The following is a 25,598-nucleotide window of genomic DNA, read 5'->3' as shown; positions in this document are numbered from 1 at the left end:
CCGATATATTGGGGAAAAAAATAGTAAATATTTATTGGGTTTTAGATTTTTTTTTTAAAAATCACTAATTCGAGTCTCATCTCAAGATCACTTGAAACTTATATAATAATTAATTTCATAACTTATAAAATTAATCACAATATATGCAAACAATATATGCAAACTAGTCTGAACACGTATATTAATTAAAAAAATAGTAAAAACTAAAAAGATGTTGGAGTGTTCTTTGAAATGTCTTCTCAGGTTTTTATTTCAATAGAATCAAGATTGAATGATGGTATCTTTGTGGTAATAATCACTTTCTCATTAAGCTATCAATCCATAGAAAAGAATCAATGTAATACTACAAATATCTGGGTGAACGTAATACATATGAGAGTTGAATTGCATGTATTAAACAAGCACCGGTAGAAAACTCTCCAGGTATAATGATTGTTGCAACAAACGTCTCTTGCTGGGCAAAAGTAAAGTACTAGATCCAACAAACACTACTGATTGCTCGTTACAGAACACATGAAATCAATGAGGATAAATGAAAAACACAGTAACCTCTGTCAAAAATAAAAAAGAAACCTCAGGCACCATTTCCAGGAGCCATTTTCTGCTGCTGCAGCTCCCTGTCAGCCTTCCTCAAGAACTGATCCCAACCACTCCCTGGGCCAGTATCCAAATAATCCTGCGGAACTGCTGTTTTCAGACCTGGACGGATTCCACACTGGCTCTCCACGATTCTGAAGTCCACTAAATTCTCCACTTCCTTGAGATTCTGCTCCAGTTCTTCCCAAGTAAAAAGCAGTGGGAGTGTAAACGCACCCCATGGGTTAAAATCCAATATCTTAGCACGCCCATCCGTTGTCACATAAACATCGAACGTGTAATTTTCTGATTCAAATTTTTGTCTCACATTCTCAGTGAAGAACTCCTTGATCAACAGTTCAAGGTCATTTTTCTTCTCAAGGAGAGTGGGATAAAATGTAGTGACCTCCCTCTGTGAGATTCCAACTAGCTGCTGGCCCCGAACAAAGCAACGAAATTCCATCTCAGGCAAGAAAGATGAATACCACTTGCGGAGTGCAAGAAAGAAACTAGGGGGTCTTGACAAGGTTTTGTCAATGCATGAATCATAGGCGTGGCACAAATCATGGACCAATGAGTCAGATGACCGCAGCAATAATGCTATCTCACTGAATGAAGTGCAGCGAAGGGTCCCAGATGTGCTAATCCAAGCAGAATCTTTTGGTGCACTCCAGTTCAGCTTAGGAAAAACAGCACCTCCTAGGGTATTAATTGACTCCTTAATATTCAATTCAAGTTCAGGGAAAGAAGGGGGCAATGGAGGTTGTTCAGATTCATCTCCAGGTCCCTCTGACACCTGATAGTCTTCTTCATCTATAGGGTTGTGAATTCTATTGGGCAGGGCATCTTCGCCTGAGATAGAAAGCGGGAGGAGGAAAGGACCTGAATCATCAACAAGGTACTCAACAAAAGATTCTGGAAGTTCATGGATTACTGTTCTGATAGATACAGGCTTGAATTTTGGGTACCATTCCTGAATCTGGCATCGGTTCACATCTTCTTCCTTCATTGTCACTGACTTTAGTTGCTTCTCCAGCTACCTGGTATGGAACAAGATATGAACATGATTAGCAACTATCATATTATTTCATCCTGTATTCTCTCCTTTCAACTTAATCTTACTAGATGGATTTACTTGATTCCTCCAAGGTCACTTATGGAGAAAATGAATACTAAGTGATCATATGACATGACAATAACTGTGAATTATAGTTTGAGCTCCCACATAAATCATGCAACAACCATTAATGATAAAATCATTTTAAGCTAAAATTCTTTCTATATTCTTACGGATGCCTTCACTGTGGCATCTACCATAAAAATGACTATAAAGCACCGATATCAAAAGGTTCCATAACAAACAAGCAGCTCAACAAAAATACAGGAACCAGGGAGCTGCTCTTATATAAAAATAAGAATCTACAGAAGAATGAACATTGAAAATTTAGACCAAACTTTTAACAGGATGTGCTTTCATAGCAAGTGAACAGATTCCATAAAAAAATTAGTTAATGTTTTCCAATTTTTTTGACAGGCTACATTTATTGGAATATCAATCATCACCATATCTTTGAATTTCCAAAAACAAAAGCTTATATCTACTGAAGCTCTACAACTGCAAAGCCGATCCAATCAACAAATGCAGGAGCAATTACAATATAATTTGAGAGCTCATATAAGCAGCATTGGTACTAAACGTCACCAACTCAATTGGCAGTTCAAAGAATGCAAGCAACATATTATAGCAACGTCATAGATACTGCTTAAACCAATTCCTTATAAGCTGATGTTAGATTACAACAAGACTGCTAGTATTGCACCGGAATCAACATAGCTACTCACCAAGTGCAAACTAATTTGTCTCACCTGCCTATGAAGGGTTGATCATGAGGTTATTGTCAACTAAATTATAGACACCATAAACATCTCAATGCAAGGTTCATGCATCAACACGAGCATAAAGAAACCAAGTTCAAACAACAAAACAATATTACAGTAATGCCATCAAGATTCACAATTTAAGCATTTCCTCTACAATTTCTATTCTTTACAGAACACAATCAATCTCATCAGGAAAAATTCAAACAACCTAACAAAAATACCCCTTATGCCGACATCATGGACCAGTATTATTCAGACAAATGAATATTTTTGCTCATTCATAGAAGAATTAGCAAGAAAATAAACAGCCCAGATGTAAACGATGAAAGCATAAACTCCTAATCAAACTTAAACATGTTAAGGAAAATCCATAAAGACTAGAACTTTAGACAAACTTGTAGAAATCCTACAAGCAGAATCATCTATCTTAAATAGAAAACTCAAATGGGAGAGAGTGATTCTCGTACTTACATGTGTACAACGTTGTGATTTTGGAGGAACTGAGGTGGGCAAGAGGGAATTTTTTGTGGAGAAAGGCCAGTGCTTTACAAGTTTTTCAGCAGAAACTGTAAGTTTCTATAGCAGAAGAAAGACGGGAAGTAAAGGGTATGAGTTAAATTGCCTTTTGTAATTGACAGGGATTGTGAGTAATTGACAGGGATAAAATAGGAAATCAGATAAAGAAGTGGTAAATGACAAGGTTGTTAAAATCACTTTTTTGACACGACACGGAATATACAATATAAACTCGGATCGTAAACTCAAATCATAAGTAAAATATTTGAACTAATTATATTTTAACAATTCCAGTCAAGTAGTAAATAATAATATAACACAACTTAAATAAAAGTGAAATAAACAATACAAATGTCCAAACATCTAAAAATATATAATTCAAATAAAAATTCATAAATGGTTTAAATAACTTAAAAATACAATACAATATAATTATGTCCATAGAATTTCATTAATTAAAAGTTAACAGACCTAAAACAAACAATCTGATACAAAACCTTTTGACCAACCGATACCCACTAGGGTTATTCCCAACAGTTGATCAATTAAATAGCTTCAATTGTCATCACTTGGCTTTATCGATATCACATTGCTTCCATCTATTTTATCTTCTTAAGAGTTAAAACCTAGTAACTTGGGGGTGATGGAGAAAGACACTGTTTTTTTCTCTTGGGATCTCAAACTGTTTCTAACTAAACACAAAGTGAATTGAAGTGAGTATAAATTTCACAGTTTTTTTAGCAGCCAAGCATTCAACAATTGAACAGATCATAAAAATAAATAAAGAAGTAAACCCCACCTAGAAAACTGCTAGAAAATTTCTGAAAGCCCCAAACAGATCCAACAATTTTGTGTTGAGAATTCAAATATTTTCATATAACCCAGTGTTAATGCATGCTTTCTTTTGTTCTTTTTTTCTGGTGTGCACAGAGAAATAGCCAGAATGTTGGCAGATGACCAGCAGAAGTGTCAGCTATCAAAAGGGATCCAGCATTCCAGCTGCTAAAAGCTTATTTTGGAATCTTTCTACCTTTCTGCTAAATTACATAACCCTGATTAAGAAGGTATATACTAATTAATTAGATAGCCATGTCAGCTGGACTAGTTTCATATGAAATTGTATTCTTCCATTAAATCTTTCATGCAAGATTTCTAAAAACTGCTGTTGAATATATGTGATTGCAGGGGTGATCAAAGCTTTTGCAGCATAGAGTGCAGAAATATGCAAATAGTTTTGGATGAAATGAGAGAACTAGAAGCATGTAGCAAGGAAATATTACAATCTTATGAGCACTGCAGTACAACAGACAGGGACGATCTCAAAGCTAATCTTTTGTTCCTCTTTCAAGCAGATGAGTATTAATAGCAAAACACAATTAATATCCAACCCAAATTAAAAGCAAGCAATGTGTTTACCACTTACCAGATTTTCAGCACCAGGAAGATTTCCTCTTTTTGCAAGATTAACAGCAACTTTAAGATTATTTAATTGAAAAACCAGCTGAGAGAGTGGAGAGTCTGGAGACAATTAGATTCAGATCAGAGGCAAACAAAGTAAAGAAAAAAATGAAGAATAATCTTTGCTGCGCTGCTGGTGACTTATGCCGCTGCTGGGGAGTAGAGAGTAGAGAGTGAAACCAGCTACGCTGCTGGTTGTTGAGACTTGAGAATTCGAGATTTGGGAAAGGGAAGACTGGGGGGTGGGTCGAGTGTCGGGGGTGAAAATTTTAATTTTTTGTCAAACTCGTGAAATCAGTAGGTTTTACCGATTTCACCGAGTTTGGGTGATTTTGATTAATTTCAGCCGATTTTATCAGTTTTCAGCAAGGTTGTCAAAAACCTTTTTTTGACACGACACGGAACATTCAATTTAAACTCGACTCGTAAACTCGAATCGTAAAATCGGAAGTAAAAATTTTTAACTAAAAATCGTAAAATCGAAAATAAAATATTTTAACTAAAATTGTAAAATCGCAAGTAAAATATTTTAACTAAAATCATAAAATCGCAAGTAAAATATTTTAAACAATACAAATATCCAAACATATTAAAATACATAATTCAAATAAAAGTAAAATAAACAGTACAAATATCCAAACATCTTAAAATACATAATTCAAATAAAAATTCATACATGTCCATAGTATTTAAGAAGTTTCCAAAGACAACAACTCCATGTATCAAGATCAAGCTAAAAATGGCAGCGGAATGGGTGCACGCTTACATGATTTGGCAGAACAAAGGAATAAGGAAGCTAAAGGAGACCAATTGCGTTACTTAAAATGATTGTTCATCACATTTAACTGATTGATATACTGGCAAAAAAAACTTAATGAAATGCCTCAATCACTAAAACAAAAACTAGTGTAATAATCATCAACTCGTAGCATCTAGGTTATATCTTGTACATGATTCTGACAAGGAAATATGATAAAACAAATGCAATGCCAAAGCATGCAAATGATCACACACTCACAGTCTCACAGTCTCTGTCCCAAAAAAAAAGAAAACAGGATACACTCAATACAGTGCAAACCAAATATCACTAAATCAAAGCCTTGCAGGATGATAACATTTGAGAGATGCAGTCCACTTTAAATTGCTATCCAGTAATACACAAAAAGCCTAGATAAATTAAATGCAAAAGACATTCCAAACAGGTGCATCAATTGCCCTAAAGTTTGCAGTTTTTGGATTTACAGAATACCTGCAATCCTGAAAATTGGAATGCTTCGTTGCTTCACTGGATCGTTGTCTATGCAGATTGCAGAATTACAGAATCTGCAAAACCAAAGCAAGCAAGATCAAACAGAGCATAGGTGAAAATTAAAAGAAATCTGGCTTTGCTTGTAATTAAAATCGCCAGTCAAAGTGCCAAGCTCCATTTCCTTCCCTTTGAATGGGATTTTCTTATCAAATCTTTTTTTCTTTTTAATGGATTCCACGTCATTAACTGCTTCATTGAAGTGAAAAAATGACTAGGGGAAAAATGCAGAAATCTACCATTTACTTCAGCCCATTTGCACTTATGGTGACTGTGATTTCCTCCGTTAGCTTTTATCCTTTTTCCATCAGTAAAGTTGCCTATACAAGTCCTCAAACTGTTTAATTTGCTGTAATTGATTACCAATCCTTTAATGTCTGAAAATTGGTCTAATTATGTTATTTTAGCCTAGAAAATAGAATTGGCTGATGGTAAATAGCCTGGCAGTGCAGGTACAAGTTAGCATAAATGCTTATCCAAAGCTCAGTAAGCCATTGTTAGAATACCCAGAAGCAAACCACTAATTTTTAGAATACCCAGAAGATAAACAGTGAATTTCACAGCATACCCATATCATTTTTTTATCTCTAATCACCACCATTAGACAGATAAAAACAAAGCTTGGAATTGGGAATCAATTCTTACCTTCGTCTCGCCAAGAACGCTCCGGATCGGGGGGGATGATTTCTTGATTTGCTGGGGAAAGGGGAAAGGGGAAAGGGAAAAGGAGTCAGGTGGGAGACTGGAAGCAGGGAGAGTGTGAGACAGAGAGGGGATGATTTCTTGATTTCTTGAAGTCACTGGTAGGGTGAGGGTGGTCGCCTGGTCGGGTGGGAATTGGGAAAGAAAAGAGATTGTGAATTTGTGAGACAGGGACAATCAAAATTTTTGTATTTCTAATTGCATTCGGTCAGGTGACATTTTGGTTAAGTCATGAAAACGTAACGTTTTTGCGAGTTGTTACGGTTTTATGTGATTTTGATGATTTTCGATTTTTGCCTCCATCTTTACATGTTTTATGGGTTTTAAGTCGTAAAATCATACATTTTTATAAGTTAAAATACTTTTTTAACAATCATGATTTTTAGGTTTTTAACCTAATTTTAGATATATTATATATATGTTGACTCGTAAAATTATATAATTTTATGAGTCAACTCGTGTTTTTAATAAAGATGCTAAACGAGTTTTATTTGAACTACATGTAATTCCTATGAGTTAAATTGCCTTTTGTAAACTACTTGTCATTCATTCCACATTTGCTCACAGTTTCTTCCATAGTTCATACTCGTAGATGTATCTGCCCTGGATCTGACAACAATGAAAGTAAAGAAGAAGTCCGAAAATAAAAACAAATTAAAATAACATATTTTGTGGTTATAAAATTTCAGTTTAATCCAATAAAAAATAAAAATTATATATGTTTTTGTTACGAAACTCATCTGACATATTCAGACTTTTTGGATTTGATATCGTCATCAACTCCATGTTCTACAGCTCAGCTCTTACAAAATCTCTTGCATCACTAACATATTTTTTTACGCTAGATTGTTTTCTTCGTGTTGAAGTATTGCAGAGTTTGTGGACAGAGAAGCACTTGACTTGCTTTCTAATATTTGGCCTAACAAAGGATCTTCTTCCTTGTGATGTAGAGTGAAGTGACTCGCATTGCATGGATTGGTGGAGAGTACGTGGCAACAGGGTGTAAAGATGGAAAGATATATATATATGGAGCAACAGCTCTGAATTTAAAGGAACCTTCAGAGCACTTTAGGCCCATATGTTCATTATCTGTTTTTTAGGAATTTCTATGAATTTTTTTTTTAATTAATATAAATATTTAAACTAGTTTGAATGTATTATTATTGATTTTATGAGCTTTGAAATTAATGATCAAAATCTCTAGTAATCCTGAGATTTATGAGATTTAAATTAATGATTTTTAAAAAACAAACTTCGAGTCTAATCAATTGAATTATATCTCTTAAAGTTATTTTCTAGGATTTTAAAAATATGGTTGTTATTGTTTTTTAAAGTATTTTTTAATCGGTAATGTATTAAAATTATATATTTTTTATTTTTTTAAAATTATTTTTGACATTAGCACATTAAAATGATTTGAAAACACAAAAACATATTAATTTAAAATAAAAAATATACTTTTAAGATATAAAAACAAAATATCTCTTAGAAATTTCTTTTTTTAATTTTCGAGGGATGGTATTGCCAGAGTTTTTATATTGAGTTCGATATTCAGAAATAGCTAGATAAAACCCTGCTTTAGGTGTAAGAAATTCTTTTATAATTTGTTTTTCTCTTACATGTATATCTCTCTCCTAATACTATAAATATAAATAATTATAACTTTAACATCATAACAAATTTCATTAGAAAGAGGGAAGAAAGTTTTTTGAGAAATTATTTTTTTCTTAGTTATTTTTTTTTCTTATTTAGTTTAGAAATTTTAATATTAGATAGATTCTATAATAACTCTATAATTATATATTAATATTTTTTTCTTTTTAAGAATTAGGGTTTAGGTCAATCACTATTATAAATACAATTGCTTAGTTAATTTTTTGATAGATTTTGATATATCTTGATAAAATAATAAATAGATTATTCTATTTCTCTTATTTTAAAAGATTATATATGACATTTAGGATAAGAATATTACGAAAAAAAATCATATTAAAAACTCTCCATATTCTTTCAATTTTATTTTTATTTTTATTTTTATGTCTTTTTATAGGTAGGGTGACCTTGGTTAATTATCCATAGGAAAATCGAATTTCCATTATTAATCACATGCAACAATTTATATCGGTTATAAACCGGATCCTTTATGAAACACAGTCATGATCCATAATCGCTTTTGTTGATGTGCCGGCCTTCCAACTAGTTAAGCTTTTTTGAAAAATAACCCTAGAAAGAAACTGTTTCAGAAAATTTCCCAAAGGAATCAGAGATCAATTTGAATACAGAGGATCAATTCTTGAATTGATTCTGGTGTAAACGGCAATCCTTTTTTCTCACATATCAATGAAAACTATGCTGTAGATTAGAAAATTGAAAAAAATTTACATCCAAGTTTTGTTAAACCTAGGGGGGGAAAAAACACAACAGAGGAAAAATAAAGCAAAGCTGCGACCTCCAATGTCAGTGGTGGAAATCTGTCAGCTTCTTCACCTCTTCTATTCTTAACCCGTCAAGAGAAAGTTTGAGGACAGACTCAAACATCTGTTTCGAGCAAGATAATGTGATTGGCCCTTCGTCTACTGCTAGGATATCATCGAATTGACGAAGCAAAGCTTGGAAGATTATGGAAGATGTGCATGCAACTGGAACATCATAACGTTTTAGATTTCCTTCAAGTTCTTGATCACCAACATACACTGGCAAGAGTTTGCTTGATATAGGCACTTGCTTCTCGTAACCCTTCTTCTGCTTCTTCAAGTTTAACCTTGCTGCTAGGGATCGAAGCCTTTCTTGAATCATTTTCATATTGATCAAAAGGTTATAAAAAGCGCCTCAGATTTGCTAGACAAGGGAAAGAAAAATCCTATCGCACGATAGAGAGAAAGAAAGGGCTGCAGTGGTTATAATGCAATAAAATATTGGCTCTCTCTCTCTCTCTCTCTCTCTCTCTCTCTATATATATATATATATATATATATATATATATACACACGTACACAGGTTTGAATCCTAATTTTCATTGGATTTAGACTTGAATTAGGAGATAACAGTGCTAAGGAAGGAGATGACATGAGTCTCGTGATCTGTATAAATACTTTGGCCACGCTGAGGCCAGGGAACCAACTTGGTGCTGCGTTTTTTTCCAAGTCGGTTAAAGCACATGCCAAAAGAAAGGAGTTATAGACTCAAATTCTTTTATCCACAACTTTTGTGGAGAGTGAACATTCATAGAAACTGGGTCTCCAAAATGATATGAAATTGAAATCATGATCAAACATAAAGATAGTTTATGTTATCGGAGTTTTTAATTAAGCCATTTTTTCTGTCTATATATATATATTCCATCAGGAATTGAACAGGTAAAAATAAAGATAAGGGCATCAATTTAGATGAAATTAGCAAGCAAACCTTACTTCTATGATAGAATTACCTCAATCTCCTAAATGGGCCTTGAAAGATTTGAAAAATGGGGCAAGAGAGGCTCGGAATCTAGGCCCATGTAGTTAATTTGATGGCTAGCAAAGAGAACACCTGCAATGAACAAGACAACTACAAGCCACACCGTGATTGTCCTTCAGTTGGGAATTTATATCTTAACTATAATATAGAATTCATGATTGATCTTATGTTTCTTCTCCTTCTCCGAACTACATAAGCAGCAGATTCATAAAAATCTAATCCTTTTCATTGCACCATTTAACAGTTTTACCGATAGAGTTTTATCAGCGTGAGATTACCACTTTATCAGTAAAATTTTACCAACTAATTCATCGACATAATATGTCTGTTGGTATATTTCATTATTTATCAATAAAAAATAAAAACCAATGGATTTACAAACAAAAAATGTGCGCCAAAATATTTTTTCCCCTTAGAAAAATGCTGACGGAATTATTTTGTCGGTATATTTTCATCGATGATAGTGGCATATGTAGTAATTTTTCCCAGCTTTCTAGAATATACCTACTGATTGATTCCGTCTGTATTACTATCGATACATCACTGACAAAATTATTCCATTGGTGATTGTAGCTAGCATATTCAGTAAATGTTTTACAACTCTTTGAAAAATACCGACGGATTGATTTCGTTTGTAAATCTGTCGGTGATAATTAAAAAATATTTTAAAAAATAAAATTTTATAGAATAATAAAAAATAATAATTAAGCAAATAAAATTGTATAAAACTGAAATATGTAAAAATAAAATTGAATAATATAAATCCAAATATTCATTAGAATTTGATTTGTACAAATAAAAATTAAACTAGAAAAATGGTGGCGTTGGAGGAGGAAGAAGAGGTTTGTCATTCCCGGGACCATACAACCAAAATGATAACGCACACATAGCACTCATTTGTGATTTCATGTCCATGATCATTTGACAGAGTTGTTCATAATCCGTTAAGTGTCGCTCATATTTTTCGGTGAGATGAGTTGTGTGTTGTTGCAAGGCCACGAACTCTTGAGACTGGGTGCTCGATACCGATTGGGAGCTCCCAACAGTTGAGGCACTATGAGCCTCTCACAAGTTCTCAGCTATAGTGGTGGAGAGTTCGTACACCCGATTTTTATCCAGTCCAAAGATCGTCCCAGTATTTCTCCCTCAACTGGCTATTATATGTCTCCTTAATATTAAGAAATAAATCATCAAATTCAATTCAAGAAAATAATAACTTACAACAACCTGGTTTGAATCCGACTATAATTCTGTCGGTAAAATTGTCCACAAAAACTTACTCATCATCGCACATCTTGTTTTTTTTTATTTCATCTAGGATTTCGTCGGAGATACCGACAGATTGTTTCTATCGGTATATACCGACAGTTTTAGCAATGGAAAAAACTCTGTCAGTAAATATCACTATAAAATAGCAGCAACAACCAAAAAGAAAATCAATAATTTTATTTATATTTGTTGAATTTATAGTAGTGGTTGGCTAAAGCATACGTATTATAGGACTTGGCAATCAACTCATTGAAGGGTAGACTATTTACTTGAAAATTTATGGGTGCATTGGCCAAAGAAGTCATAAACTGCTCTACACATATTTGAAACTTGCTAAGCCAGGCCCTCCACCTATCATGGTCGCCGATCACTGTCAACTGTTATAGGGAGAGAATTTATCCATGTGAACCCCGGCGTAGAAATTCTGACAGAAACAATATCATGATATATGGAAGTGGGAATTGAGATGTGACCTGCAAATTAGAATTTTGCAACCCTTTGCTGTGCTGGTCAAGTTATGATAAATATAATCAAATGCACTGAAAATATTTGCATTTATACGCACCATGTATAAATGCTTTGACTGTTTCCTCCATAAAAGCAACGGATATATTTCAATAAGCTTAAAGGTTTTGAAAAATATGTCTCTACTCTATGAGCTAATTGCAAGTGGGGTGATGATGCCATCGCTGGCCCGCTTCCGTCTCTGTTGAAACTGAACGCCACCGTTACCATTTTGCATTAGAAGTGTCAACAGGCCATGATCAGAATGAGAAGGCAATCCCATTGCATGTTCAATCCAAGCTTTCTGATATTCCTTTCAGGAACTACCTTGATACTGCTCTAACTCTTTTGGAGTATTGTAATGAACCTATTTAATAAAGCCAAACTAAAAACTTTTGGGTTTTTATTTTGTTTCATCTTAAGAACTTGACAAATGGAAAAGTTTTTCCACAGTTAAGAAATTGCCGCACACAATTTCCTAAACTCAAGTCATGTCCAGAACCATCAAGTTTTCCCACAGTTTTATGATACATGAGGCCAGCAGGTTTGGCAGGTGTGTGAAACACATGATGTGCGAAAAGCTTGACAAAATCCCTCCAAAAGGAAACCTTTTCCACTGAAAAACTGGTTCCACACCTTATTGGGTCCCATACATGGTTCCCTTGAGACTCTTGCTTCTCCTCCTCTGATAGATCAAAAACATATTTGCAGCATCAATCATGACCTGAGTAAGCTCTCTGGCCCTCCATGATTGATCACCGGATTTAGATAGGAACAGAGTTTCACATATATCAATGTAAAGTAGAACAGTTAGCTTAAGACATGATGGGCCAACGCAAAAATCAAACAAGAAAAGGAGAGAATTATATTGGTGTTGATTAATGATGACCCACTAATCAAGTTGATGGCGTTGCAATTTCAGCGTCTGTTGCCTGTACAAAGTGATAATACTAGGAGCTATGTCAAGCTGTTTGGAACCAATGACTGAGCGATGCAACTGTGGCTAAAAATAAAGCACAATCCCCTGTTAGAAAATTACCGATGCCTTCGTTGTGGCAAACAATTCTTGATCTTATGATCCATAAACCATACAACTCAAAGTCAAATGTCAGGAAGTGGAAACGCGAGGGATTTCCTTCGGAAGTTACACCGATCTCTTCTAATAGCTTGTGCAAACTTTGCTATCATCTAATGGCTTCAATCTATAGCGCAGACATTAAAAACTTTGCTTCTATTTAATGCTAATGAAGGTTAAAAGTTTAAAAGTTATGGAACTTTGGAATTTTCAAAGAAATAGAAATTAAGTCTTGATGGCTTTAAATTTGTCATTATAGTAAAACCAAGGGCCTACCTCTCTAATCGCGGATGACATACTGTGGTGTGGACTGTGGATTATGATATGGTCCGTAAGGACAGTAACACCATTGATGCCGATTAGGGAACCGACAAAAGTTGTTGTCAGGTTGACATTGTCAATTTCAGCCGCAGATTTTCAAACAAAATACAAAGAAAATTACTGCTGATAGGTGACCCAGCAAATGTTGCTGGCAGTGCCAATTTCAGCCACAGATTTTTCTCATACAAAACACAGTTATGTAACGCTGTTTTAAGGAATCAGTGACCTAGAAATGTGAAGTAGATTTTTGACTGACCAAGCAATGCTGTTGGCAAGTTGAATAGCCGATTTCAGCCACTGATTATGGAACAAGGCGTTGCTGTTTTTGGAACCAGCAACCGAGAAAAGTAAATAAATATGCTGGAAAATCAACGCTCGTATTGACTTCAGGACCAAGCAATTCTTAGGTTGAATACCACAAATTTAATAATCCAAAACTAATAAGGTTAAGAGTTATGGAAGAAATCAGCAGGAAAATAGATAAGTACAAGTATTGTTCTTCTTGAACAGAAATATGGATGTGCAGCAGCAATTTTTACACAAAAAAAGATGAGATAAAAGCACAACCACTTCATTAAAACAAAAAGTTTTACTCACAGTTGAATGTTTCTTTTTCAGAAAACTCAAACTGTGACAAAGCCCAATATGCTTCCATTTTGGATCGCTTTAATTTTCCGTTGAGATGTCCTAAAATTTCAGCTTCTTTTGTCCTATTACTACAGTATATGTTGCATTTATATTATAAAAACCTATGAAATCCACTGCTTGTTGATAGATTTCAAAACATGCCAGCTTGCATTTTCCTCACCTGACAGAGAGAACCATGAAAAAGATCCAAAGCATCATGAAGGAAGACCTGAATTCCGGTTCCGGCGAGGTCTTGACAAGAAAAATTTCCCACTACAAGAAATTGACCTCTTCAATGAACTTGAGCCTATTTGAAAAGACCTCCCAAAAGAAGAAGTAGCCATGAATTTTATCAAGTTCTGATTTCCGCCACCTCTGTTTTGAACAATTTCTCCACTGGATCCATTCCCCCCGCCAGCCCTCCTGGCACCTGAATTCCTATCAGATACCACTGCAGGATGAACATTAGCAAGAGCCTGAATTATCTTGAAAGCTGACAAAGAATCTAAAGAAACTGATCTTCTCAGTGGCTGTATCCCATCCTCCTCCTCCTCCTCCTCCTCCTCCTCATTCAAATTCTCACTCTGTAATTCACTTTCCTCCTCTGTTACAACCCTCACTCCTCCATCTCTACCTTCCATCTCTCTACCAGTTTCTTGATCCTCTTCCAAAACTTCAATCCTGGTTTCTTCTCCAGTACTTGTATCATCAAGATTAGCCTGTGATGATGTTGCTATGGCTGTGTTGGTGACTATAGGAGCTCGACACAAAGGGCAATTAGTATGGGATCTAAGCCAAGTATCAATACATGGGATATGAAAAGCATGGCTACACTTCGGTAATAACCTAAGATTCTCATCATCGTGAAACTCACTCAAGCAAATAGAACATTCAGTACCTTCAACAAGACCATCACCACTTTTATACTTGAAAACTCTGATAGAACCAATAACAGATGGTTGTAACCCTACTGTCCTGATGTACCATATTGGATGGTCAACTACACGACCTTCCTCTTCATCCGCAAACTGATCACGGGTCTCAATTATTTCTGCTTCTGCTTCATCTTCTCGCTGTGTTGATCTCCTTCTTCTTGGTCTTATGAACTTGGCATAGATAGCATAACAAGCAGCAAGAACACTAGTTATAACTGATAACACAATCATTGCCAATGCAATCTTGCCAAGCTTTTTCTGTGGTGAGTAGTCGACACCAAATAAATCTGAACATTCTGAGTTACAGCTTTCTGTGTAATTTTTTGCTTGACATGATAGGACACAGTCATCGTAAGTCGCGAACAACAACCTTCTGAATTGCAGAGCCATTAAAGATCAAGGCGAGACAGAACTTTGAGCTTGGTTTTGGAGAGAGAAAGAGAGGAGCATCAAGAGAGGATGGGAAGATACAAAGTGAAAAAGATTGAATGGGTTTGGTTTGGAAGAGAGATGATGCAAGTTAGAGCACAAGTTGAAGGTTGCTTGCAGCCGCCTTGATTTGACAGGAGCATGGTGGATAATAGATTATTGGCCTTTCCCTTTCCTTTGACTATTCTTTTGTGTAATTTTCTTTTTTCTATCATAGCTTACACGATTTAGCCCTGGGGAGGTTAACTAAAATTCAAATTTTTAAAATTTTAAATATATTTTTAGATTAATTTAATGTATTATATAAAAAATAAATTTAAAAAATATATTATTTTAAAAAACAACTAATTCTATACTTTCAAACACTCTGAATAAAGATTTATTCCTCACCAACTTTTAATTACTAATCAGTTTATTTAAGTCTATAACTCTTTTCTTTCGCCATGTGATTAATTTGTCGTTGTTTTTATCACAATTTTAATGTTATTACTTTCTACCATATATAGCCATGAAGTAGAAATAATAAAAGTATTCACAAATATGTACCGTTATTTTCATGGGAAACTTCTATTTATTTTTTTAACACAAGAGTGTGTAAATAACGAAAAATACATCGCTACAACAAGTATATGATTACGTATATTTTATCTAGTTATACGTTTTTCATTATTTTAACTATATATATATATATATGTACAGAAGTTTATATAGAAGATATATGTATTTTATATTTTAAAAATAGAACACACACATGTATATTTAATAATAATATATATATCAAGAACTTGTAAATATATAGATAATTATCAAAATTGAGATTTCCAATAATGTATCTGATGGTGATTTTTTTTTTTCTTTCCTTCGAAAAGCGGAGACTTGTAACTTATGAGTGTGTTATATATCCCACCTTGGGCCAGAGCTTTGGTCTAATGAACTTAGGATAATATTAATTCTTACGTTAAGCATGCTTTAATGGCATATAACACTCATTAGCCGAACCTTAAATCCCACGGCAGGCAGAGCAAAAGTAAAATCAGGAAAGCTGGTTTGATGTAGATGCGGTTATTTTTAAAATATTTTTATTTAAAAATATATTAAAATAATATATTTTTTTATTTTAAAAAATTTATTTTTGATAATAGTATATCAAAATAATCTAAAAATATAAAAAAAATATTAATTTAAAGTAAATAAAAAAATTTAAAATTTTTTCAAAAGTGTTTTTAGAACGCAAAAATAAATAGGATGGACCAACCAAAATCAACAAGCAAAGCCTAATGCTTAAAACTTAAAAATATATTTTTTTTAGGGTTTTAATATGTTAATATTAAAAAATAAATTTTTAAAAATATAATATTTAATATATTTGTAAATAAAAAATAATCACTACCAGATTATTTACCACTGTTAAATCTTAAAATATGTGGATTATAGAAATCTGCTTGGCGGTAGCATGCACTAACGAAGCAAACATGTGGCCCAAAATTCGAATCTCTTCATTACCTTTTGAAAGCCTCTGCTGTTAGCTAATAAGAGAGTGGCTGTCGTGATGATAATAATGCGTTTACATTCTGCTTGAAAATGTTTTATTTTATTTTATTATTAATATGTTTTGGGTAATTTATTTATTTATCAATTAAAGCGGCTCAATGTGCATCATGGTGGACCCAATACAAAATCCCAATTGATTTTGACGTGGTTTTTTTACATGTGAAAGCTTCTCGAAATATTTCTCGATTAAGTTCTTTTCATCTATAATTTTCTTTATATTTTATATAAATAAAATTTATTCTTAAAAATAAAAATTATTTATTTTTTTTGTAAGAAACAATGACTTGGAAGATAAAAAAATAAAATACATGCATCAGGCAGGGAAAAGTTGAAGTTAAATACCATATTCACCTATCTTTTACTTATATATATATATATATATATATATATATATATATATATATATATATATATATATATATATCTTTTCATTTTAAAATTTTGTTGCCATTTGAAGCTCTCTTTCTTGTTGATTTATATATTTTAAGATTTATTTTATTTTATATAAATAACATCTTAATATTTCTTGATTAAGCTTATGATAAATGTAATGAAACATACTCGTAATATTATTTAATTTTAAGATTTATAATTGAGGCTTAAAGATACATTAAAAATACATATATTTTTTTTTGTTAAAATAATTTATTTGACCCGCTATATGAAATGTACGTTAAATAGTTGATTTACATTATATTATTAAAACACGCACAAATAAAAACTTATAATTAAATAAAGAAAATATTATTTTAAATAAACTAATTTAGATACAGATTGATTATCTAAAAATTAAATCTAGATGTCTAAAAGTTGAATAGAATATAGTACCATGTTGGTTAAGAAAATCTCTGATCTTCTAGCTCTCACATTACTTCTACTCATAAATTCAACTGTAATTTCAACTTTACTGTTGTATATGCATAATTAGGTATAAGTAAGAATCAATAAGAGGATATCAAATCCAAAACCCCATTTCACATTGTCATAACATCAGATTAGCTAACTGTCTAACTTAAGTAATTTGCAAGTTTTTTCTCTCTTGTCTCCATCGTTTCACATCATAAATCCATCTTCACATCATGTTGAGGTTGATTCAAAGTTTGTGCTTCATCTGGCTCCTAACAATGGAGACATGTTCTTGATGTACATGAGCGATATCAAAAAATCATCTCAACTCAATAGTTTAAGCTATTAGGTGAGGTTTTAAGATATGATTTATGTTATTCTCTAACACACCCCCTCAAATTAAAACCTTTTTAAACTTGAAACTTGCACAAACTCGTTTTTCCCTTGTACTTAATTTTTTTATTAAATAAATAGAAATGATGAGATTCGAACTCATGACCGTTTGGTTATCAAGGCTCTAATACTATATCAAAGAATCATTTCAACCCAATAACTTAAGCTATTAGATGAGGTTCATGATATGATTTATATTATTCTCTAACAAACAACCTTTTAAAATTGGTGTAGAATACTGTATATGTACTACCAGCCGCGCGCTAGTGGTTTACCTTCGGTGGATCGCAGTGGAACTCGTCCATTTTATGTTGGTCAAGAACCTCTTGCAGCTGTTGTGTCTCGAGGCCTGGCCGTGATCTTCGCGCCCAGAAATCCTGAAGAGACTATCATCAGTGAAGGCACAGAGTTCAGTACTGTTACATTTTCAGCTTCGTCAACTTTTGTCCAAAATTCTACTTGGAGTATAAGCCGCGAGGAAGATTCAGAGACCTCAAGGAGATTTATTGTGATTTTTTTTTCGATATACTACTTGGAGTATAGCAAATTTAACAGAAGTAAAAGGGAAAAGGACCAAGAAACCACAAAACAGAGCAACAACCAAAGGATGCAGCTTTGTCTTCATACAAGCTAAGCTACCAGGCTAAAAATCCAAGGGATAATTCCATAAAACCAAAAAACTATCTCGATTCTGATTTAAAATATTACTATATCTTTCCATCTATCATCATCTTTTCCATATCAAAAGAGATCTTCAGACCAAGCCACTATCATCAAGAAACATCATCTCCTCCTTAGACCTTCTCTGATTTGCCAAGAATAAAATGGAAGAGAACGAATGGTACGGTGAAGAACCAGACCACTCCTTACCACAAGCTAGAACCAGCCATGGCCTCTCTAGAATTCAACCTTCAACACCTGGCAAAATAAACCATCACCACCAGGAACCTCAAGCACAAAATAAGCAAAGGAAGGGCCAAAAACATCTGGCTGTCTCAAATCCAAGCAACAAATTCACTTGTTTTGCGCACTCCTTGTTTAGCCAGGTGATCTGCCATATGATTAGACTCACAACAAGAATAAATGAAAGTGATTGAGCCAAAGCATAGAGCCAATCTCTGGCTGAAGATCTGGATTATTCATCCACTAATGACATTAGCAGAGTCAGATTCAATAATAATATGCTAGTGATGCAAGAGAGAGTTAAAGGCTGAGATTTCAATAGTTTTAATTTGGATTCTAAAATACCAGCCGACAACGAGAAGATACCAAGAAGAATTCCATAATAATTTCACGAAACACCACCTATACCTGAGGGACCAGGCTTTCCCGGCCAGCGAAGATTTATTGTGAATAGATCAGGTGAAGCAGACTACTTTGAAATTACAAGGGATCAAATAACTGGTGTCTGTACCCGGTCTCCATTTTGTCCAAGATGCGGGTCTGCTAGTATTTTGGTTCAAAAATGGAACCAGGTTCTTGGCCTTAGATGGTCCTGCATTCCCTTTTATATTTTGAAGGGCTTAAGCTAATCTCCATGGTAAATATATAGGTGACATTAATTTGTAATTGTAAAACTAAATAAATGGAGATCGTTTATATGATTTACTCACACTTTGGATGTCTTTCTTGGCTGTTGTTCCTCAATCACAAGATCATCATCATTATGTATTAAACAATGTTTCATGATTTTTGGCACGAATGGTGCCCTTTGACTGAGCTACGGAGATTAATTGGTTCAATGCATGGGAATTAATCTTAAGATTTATAACACCGGACAATTACATAGACAAAAGGAATAATATCTCAGTAATTCTACATGTAGACTCTCTCTCAAAATGCAGGAATTTTAATTTTTTTTTTTTTTTATATACACATAAACAATAGGTTGTCTTTAGATGTTTTCGAGCTCCCACAACTAATCTTGCACTATTCTCAAATTTGTCTATCAAATATGAAACCATCCTGGGAGGGTTACATGGCCCTTACGCTGCATCGCATACGTGATTAATTGGATAAGACCGAATCTATCTTTACCAAAGAATATCATTACATTTTGTTGAAATTAATTACAAGAATCAATGGAGAAGATGAGAGGTTCTTGAACACTTGGGGACTTGGGATAATTAATTACTTAAATTGTGGCAAAGTCTATCTAGAAATTTGATCATAATATTGAATTTCGTTCTTCCTTCAACAATAAAGGCTGAAGTCAATAAATTGTAGCTCACTAGTATTAGAGTTTCATTTTTCTTAAAAAATCTTGAGTTTGAACCTCTGCTATATATAATAATAAAAAAACCAAGAAAACTTGGAATTTGTTTTGTTAATTATGATCTATTTTTTATCCCAATTAACGACTGATCATCTCTTATCAATAAATGAGCAAAATCGTCTGCGTGTCTTTGAAGTTATTTTGCATGATGTTGTTCTCATTTTATACCTCTGTAGCCATCTTCTTCCTCGTTGTTAATTTTTCCTTTTACCATAATTAAAACTTGATCAGATTCTTTACAAAAAAAAAAACAAATTCAGATGTTTATAGCTGTAAATTGTTGCTGCAGTTTGATGGATTACCTAACGTGACTAATTGGATAAGACCAGGTTGTCTTTGTCAAAGAATATCCTCACATTTGTTTGAAATTAATTATATAAGACCAAATTTCGTTCAAATTGTGGGCCTGCTTTGAACAACAAAGTTGAAAGAGTTAGATATCTTGGGGTTAATTATTTCTTTGTACCCCAACGACTGATGTAATAAATAAATTAGCCTTCTTGTCAATCAATTAGAAAGATGGTCATGTCCTAGGGTTTTCAGGATTTTTGTTTTTTCAATTGGCTGAATTATAAGAATGATTTATGTAAATTTATTCTTCCACACTCTCCTTAACAAAATTCTTTTGAACTTAAGATTTACATCACTGTCTTGTACTTTTAAATCCATCACTACTAGCAAAGCATGTCTCTCGTCTCTATTCATTATAGCGTGTGTGTATGTGTGTTTTCTCCAAGTTACAAGCTGAATTCGTGCCCTTGATTAGGGGCTAAAGAAGGAAAGAGATACTGAAGGATATGGGTCAAATATTTACATGGTAATGACTAGAATTTACTAGATATTAAAAAAAAAAAAAGAGAGAGAGAGAGTATATAGACAAGAGCTCCATGATGTATGCGTAAGAATCAGCTGGTCCATGATATATGCAGAATCAAATCCAATTTTCCCAGCTTATACCTGTAGCCATATTCTTTGATACTTCTATTTTTTACCTCTACAAATTTATTTTAACGAATGAATTTTATGTTTATATATTTTATATTTAATTTTTATCAAATAAATAAGAATAATGAGATTCAAACTCGTGACCACTTGATCATAAAGACTCTAATATCATGTCAAAGAATCATCTCAATCTAATAATTTAAACTGTTAGATAAAATTTCAAGATATGATTTATATTATTCTATGTTAACACATGCAATCCTCTACATGATCATTGCATGATTATTCCTATTTTTATAAAAAAAATAAAAAATTCAAGCACATGTATGAATTCACATCAAATATTACTAGCTAGTAGCAGTATTATTGTCTTGACTAGCCCTCCATTGACAATCGAAATAGCATATACAATTTGAGAATGTATTTTCATCCAAATGTGAATCCGGGCTGGTGTGCCTCGTTTGATAGCTTGCTCAAACAGATGATCCGATCCCTTCATGTATAATTACTACACCCAATGTTTCATAGTTCAAAGCTTCTAGTAAAGTGGCTCAAAGAGTAGCAAAAAGCTAATATGTTTTCAACTTTCTCTCACGTTACGTCTCTATACATATATATTCTTCTTCAGTTATATGTACTCTTGCAAGAGATTAAGACAACAACATGCCTGCGCAGCCCCCAAAACGGGTCCCTTGTGAATTATATACCGACACAAAGATAAATACAATTGGACTTCCTTTTTCTTTCAATGAAATCTGGTACGCCAGCTAGCACCATGCACTATAAATAGCTCACCATGTCTTGGTCTAAAGAACCACACACAGACACAAACCCAATTCCTCATAGAGTCCCAATTTCAAAAAATTTGCAGAAATATATACTTTGTTCTTGTTACAGCCATGTTGAGATTGATTGGAAGCTTGAGCTTTATATGGCTACTCATGGCCACATCCACAATGGCTCAAACCTGGCCTGCTGTGCTTGATGCAGATGGCCAACCTCTTAGAAGTGGTGTAGAATACTACGTCCTTCCAGCTGCAACTGATGTTGCCGGTGGCTTAACCCTTGTTAATCTTAACAACGGTTCAATATGTCCGCTCTTTGTTGGTCAAGAGCCTCTTGCACCTGTTGTGTCCCGAGGCACTTCAGTCATATTCACACCACGGGTTGCGGATACTGTTGTAAGGGAGACAAGGGACTTCACTGTTGCATTCACTGGTGTAACAATTTGTGCTCAGTCTACTGCATGGAGGGTAGGCGAACGGAATCCAGAGACACGGAGGAGGTATATCTTGGCTGAAACGGATCCTAGCCCATCTTCTAATGCTTGGCACTTCAACATCGTCAAGAATGATCAAGGCCTCTACAATTTTCAATGGTGTCCAAATTGTCTCACCGGAGTTTGTCCTAAGCCTTTGTGTGGGGATGCTGGTATTGTGGTTGAGAATGAAAGGAGATTGCTGGTCTTGGACGGTCCCGCCTTTCCTTTTATATTTAGAAGGGCTTGAATAGTTTGTAATTAATAGCCTCCATGTGTCAAGAATAATCAATGACATCTTGTCAATGCATTGCTAATTACAAAAATAAATGGAGATATTCAATTCTTATATATAGCTTGGCCAAAAAATAAAGGCTTTTAATTTTGATGAATATGATAATATATAATCACTAATGCTTACTATTATTGTTAAATTATGGTAAACTTATTCTGAGGTATATCCATGTGTGTTGGATATACTCCTTGACAAGATTTATTAGTGAATAAATATTTTCAAGGGGCAAATCACAGGAAAAAAAAAAAAAAACCTTAACTCGAGTTCCCTTATATTATTTATATACTTGCATGTAAGTTGAGAAATACAAGTTATAGAATTCAAATAAAAAATGTACTCTACCTCCTGTATATCTAAATGATTTATTTTTAAAAATAATATTCCAATCATTAATTTTATTGTGCTGTGAGGGCTGAGACTGTTGTACATGATTGGGATGAAGCTCATATGCAAATTGTGCTTTATAAACTCATCACAAAACTTTAATTGTTGCATGTATAATTAGGACCAGATTGCACATGCTTGTCTTGTTTGGGGATCGGATTTTCCAACAGCCATGAAATCATGCTAGAAGTGCAGTATATGCCAAACTAATGATTGAATTTCTTCTCTTGCCAAGTTGACTGAGAGGAACTGCTCAAACAAACTTGGGCCCGATGTGGATATGGATCTGACCTTCAATAACGTGCCCAAATGAGCAACTTCTATCGTGGGTCAATTATGGCGGCCCATGCGGGCAACTTCTTTCCTGGTCAATTAAAGTGGCCCAAGTATAGCAATTTGACCCAAATACGAAATCTGAAATTGGTTTTGTTACAAGTTCCTGCCACCTCACTAGAATTAGCCTCACACAAACTTGATTAAAGCAACAGATTTTGAATCATACAACATATGAGTAATTCTTTCCTGTTACATGATTGCAGAAGAGAAAGAGAACTCATTAAAAAGACTCTAACTATATAGCAAGCCACGAATACAAAATTGTTAGATTAAGTATACCATTTTTTAATTTTTTTTAATTAAAAAAATTAAAATTGAGCATTAGTTGTTATTACATTTGTCTGATTTATCCAGTTAACATGAGATTTGAGATTTGATTCAAATAAATTTTTTAATTGAACCAATAAAATATTAACTCAGTAAAACTTGGTTGATCTAACTGAATTTTTTGTAATTTAGTTAAATGAAATTTAAATTTAACGATTCAATATAAAAAATAATTATTTTTAATAAAAATAATTGATTTATGTTGATATGTAATCCTTGATTAATTACTCCATTATTTAAGTATTTTTCAGAGTAGATATAAATCTATATGTTTTAATATAAACCAACTCAGATTTCGTAATTCTCATATAAAAGATCGAGGACTCTACTCTCCATTCATAGCAAGAATTTTTTGGACTTCCTAGTAATATAATAACAACATTAATAATAATAAACAGAAAATGATTTCAATTAGGCTGTGCTGGGAGACGTTTTCTCTCTATCTCTTACGTTACTCCTCATCAGAAATTCAACTTGGAATTCCTACTTTACTGTCATGCATGTACAGACAGGATATATAGGGTTATCTTGTTCGTTCAAACAGCAATAATTACGCTACGAGAAATGGACTTTTCAATTCGTTGCCGTGCCTCCATTGTTCATATCTTGTAAACTGCCGCATGTCACCGTGTGTGTACCACATTTCCTATAAATATCTAGCCCCAATATTCTCTACCTTGAGAAGCGAACACATTACTCAGTTTCTTACCAAGTTCTTCAGTTTCTAAGCACAGACAGCACAGTACTATTTTCTTGTAATGTTGAGGTTGATTGAAAGTTTAAGCTTCCTATGGCTACTAATGGCCGTATCCACCATGGCTCAAAGCCCTCCTGTGCTTGATGCTGGAGGTGAACCTCTTAGAAGTGGTGTAGAATACCTTGCAGACCCGGCTGTAGCTGATGTTGCTGGTAGTTTAACTCTAGTGGCTCGCAATGGATCTTGCCCGTTTTATGTTGGTCAAGAATCTGCTAGATCCGGTCGACTAGGCATTCCAGTCATCTTTACACCAAGAAATCCTCAAGAGACTATCATCACTGAATCCACAGAGGTCACTGTTACATTTTCAGGGGTTTCAACTTGTGTTCGAAACACTGCATGGACTATAGGTGGCGAAGATCCACAGACGAGAAGGAGATTTGTTGTGACTGGAGCTGAACCATCCTACTTTCAAATTAACAGCAGGAATCAATTGGGAGGTTCCTATACTTTCCAAGGGTGCCCACAATGTGTCGACGAACCAGATTGTGGTAGGGCAACGTGTGGAACTGCTGGTATTCTGATTCAAAATGGAACGAGATTTTTAGTCCTAGATGGTCCTGAGTTTACTTTTATGTTTGTAAGGGCTAGTTAGGTTCATTGATCTCCATAACAAAAATAAATATATAGATATGGCATTTTGCCATTGTAATAGTGAATAAAATCAAGCCTTTCATGTTTAGAATTAGGGCATAAGTTGCTGATTATCCTCAGCAAATTATACTATCGTTGTACTACTAGTAAATAAATGGAGATTGATCTTTCTTTCCCTGTGTCATTTCGAATTGTTTGTTTGAGCATTGAGAATCAATGTGCTTAGTTGTCCGAAATTGAAGGATTAGTTCAATTTGTAATAAATTTATTGGTTAGAGGAAAAGCAACACACAGTAGACATCATCGATCAATTCTAATTCCAAATTGCAGTGAAAGAAAAGTCTCGATAACAAAAATAGCATCCCAAGTTAGGAGCTAGAATTTTATAATATATGATTTGGAGGTACTATTTTTAAAGGATGTTGTAGTCTTTGAATTTTTCAGGTTGCTATCTATATATCACGTAATAGAAAATTTATCTAGAAGTTCATGAATTTGAGGGAGCATCGTCATGGAAAGCGTGATGGTGTGTAGTATAATTTTGAGAAGTAATGCTGAGTCAAATATGAAGATATGCCTCTC

General features: G+C 33.8%; 4 protein-coding genes across 7 annotated transcripts; 2 read left to right on the top strand and 2 right to left on the bottom strand.

The window, feature by feature from the left end:
* Positions 1-299: 299 nt before the first annotated feature.
* LOC118040295 (uncharacterized) lies at positions 300-6,486 on the bottom strand. Of its 4 annotated transcripts, XM_035047187.2 has the most exons (4): positions 6,383-6,486; positions 5,681-5,754; positions 2,929-3,033; positions 300-1,616 (listed from the first exon to the last, which is right to left on the bottom strand). In XM_035047187.2, exon 4 carries the CDS (start codon positions 1,583-1,585, stop codon positions 575-577), a length of 1,011 nt encoding a protein of 336 aa, XP_034903078.1. In that variant the 5' UTR covers positions 1,586-1,616; positions 2,929-3,033; positions 5,681-5,754; positions 6,383-6,486; the 3' UTR covers positions 300-574. The 4 variants fall into 4 exon arrangements, with proteins under 4 accessions (XP_034903078.1, XP_034903075.1, XP_034903076.1 ...); XM_035047184.2 differs by lacking the exon at positions 2,929-3,033; XM_035047185.2 differs by lacking the exons at positions 2,929-3,033; positions 6,383-6,486 and adding an exon at positions 5,977-5,996.
* A 7,128-nt stretch (positions 6,487-13,614) lies between these two features.
* On the bottom strand, positions 13,615-15,149 carry LOC118040371 (uncharacterized). Its single transcript, XM_035047301.2, has one exon. The coding sequence runs from the start codon at positions 15,014-15,016 to the stop codon at positions 13,907-13,909; it is 1,110 nt and encodes a 369-aa protein (XP_034903192.1). The 5' UTR covers positions 15,017-15,149; the 3' UTR covers positions 13,615-13,906.
* A 6,716-nt stretch (positions 15,150-21,865) lies between these two features.
* Positions 21,866-22,674, top strand: LOC118040338 (kunitz type trypsin inhibitor 111). Its single transcript, XM_035047255.2, has one exon. The coding sequence runs from the start codon at positions 21,965-21,967 to the stop codon at positions 22,571-22,573; it is 609 nt and encodes a 202-aa protein (XP_034903146.1). The 5' UTR covers positions 21,866-21,964; the 3' UTR covers positions 22,574-22,674.
* A 1,655-nt stretch (positions 22,675-24,329) lies between these two features.
* Positions 24,330-25,200, top strand: LOC118040339 (kunitz type trypsin inhibitor 104). Its single transcript, XM_035047257.2, has one exon. It carries the CDS (start codon positions 24,424-24,426, stop codon positions 25,015-25,017), a length of 594 nt encoding a protein of 197 aa, XP_034903148.1. The 5' UTR covers positions 24,330-24,423; the 3' UTR covers positions 25,018-25,200.
* Positions 25,201-25,598: the final 398 nt, after the last annotated feature.

Source organism: Populus alba, chromosome 7 (genome assembly GCF_005239225.2).
Source record: "Populus alba chromosome 7, ASM523922v2, whole genome shotgun sequence".
Lineage (NCBI taxonomy): Eukaryota > Viridiplantae > Streptophyta > Magnoliopsida > Malpighiales > Salicaceae > Populus > Populus alba.
This window is presented reverse-complemented; position numbering and strand designations above follow the sequence as displayed.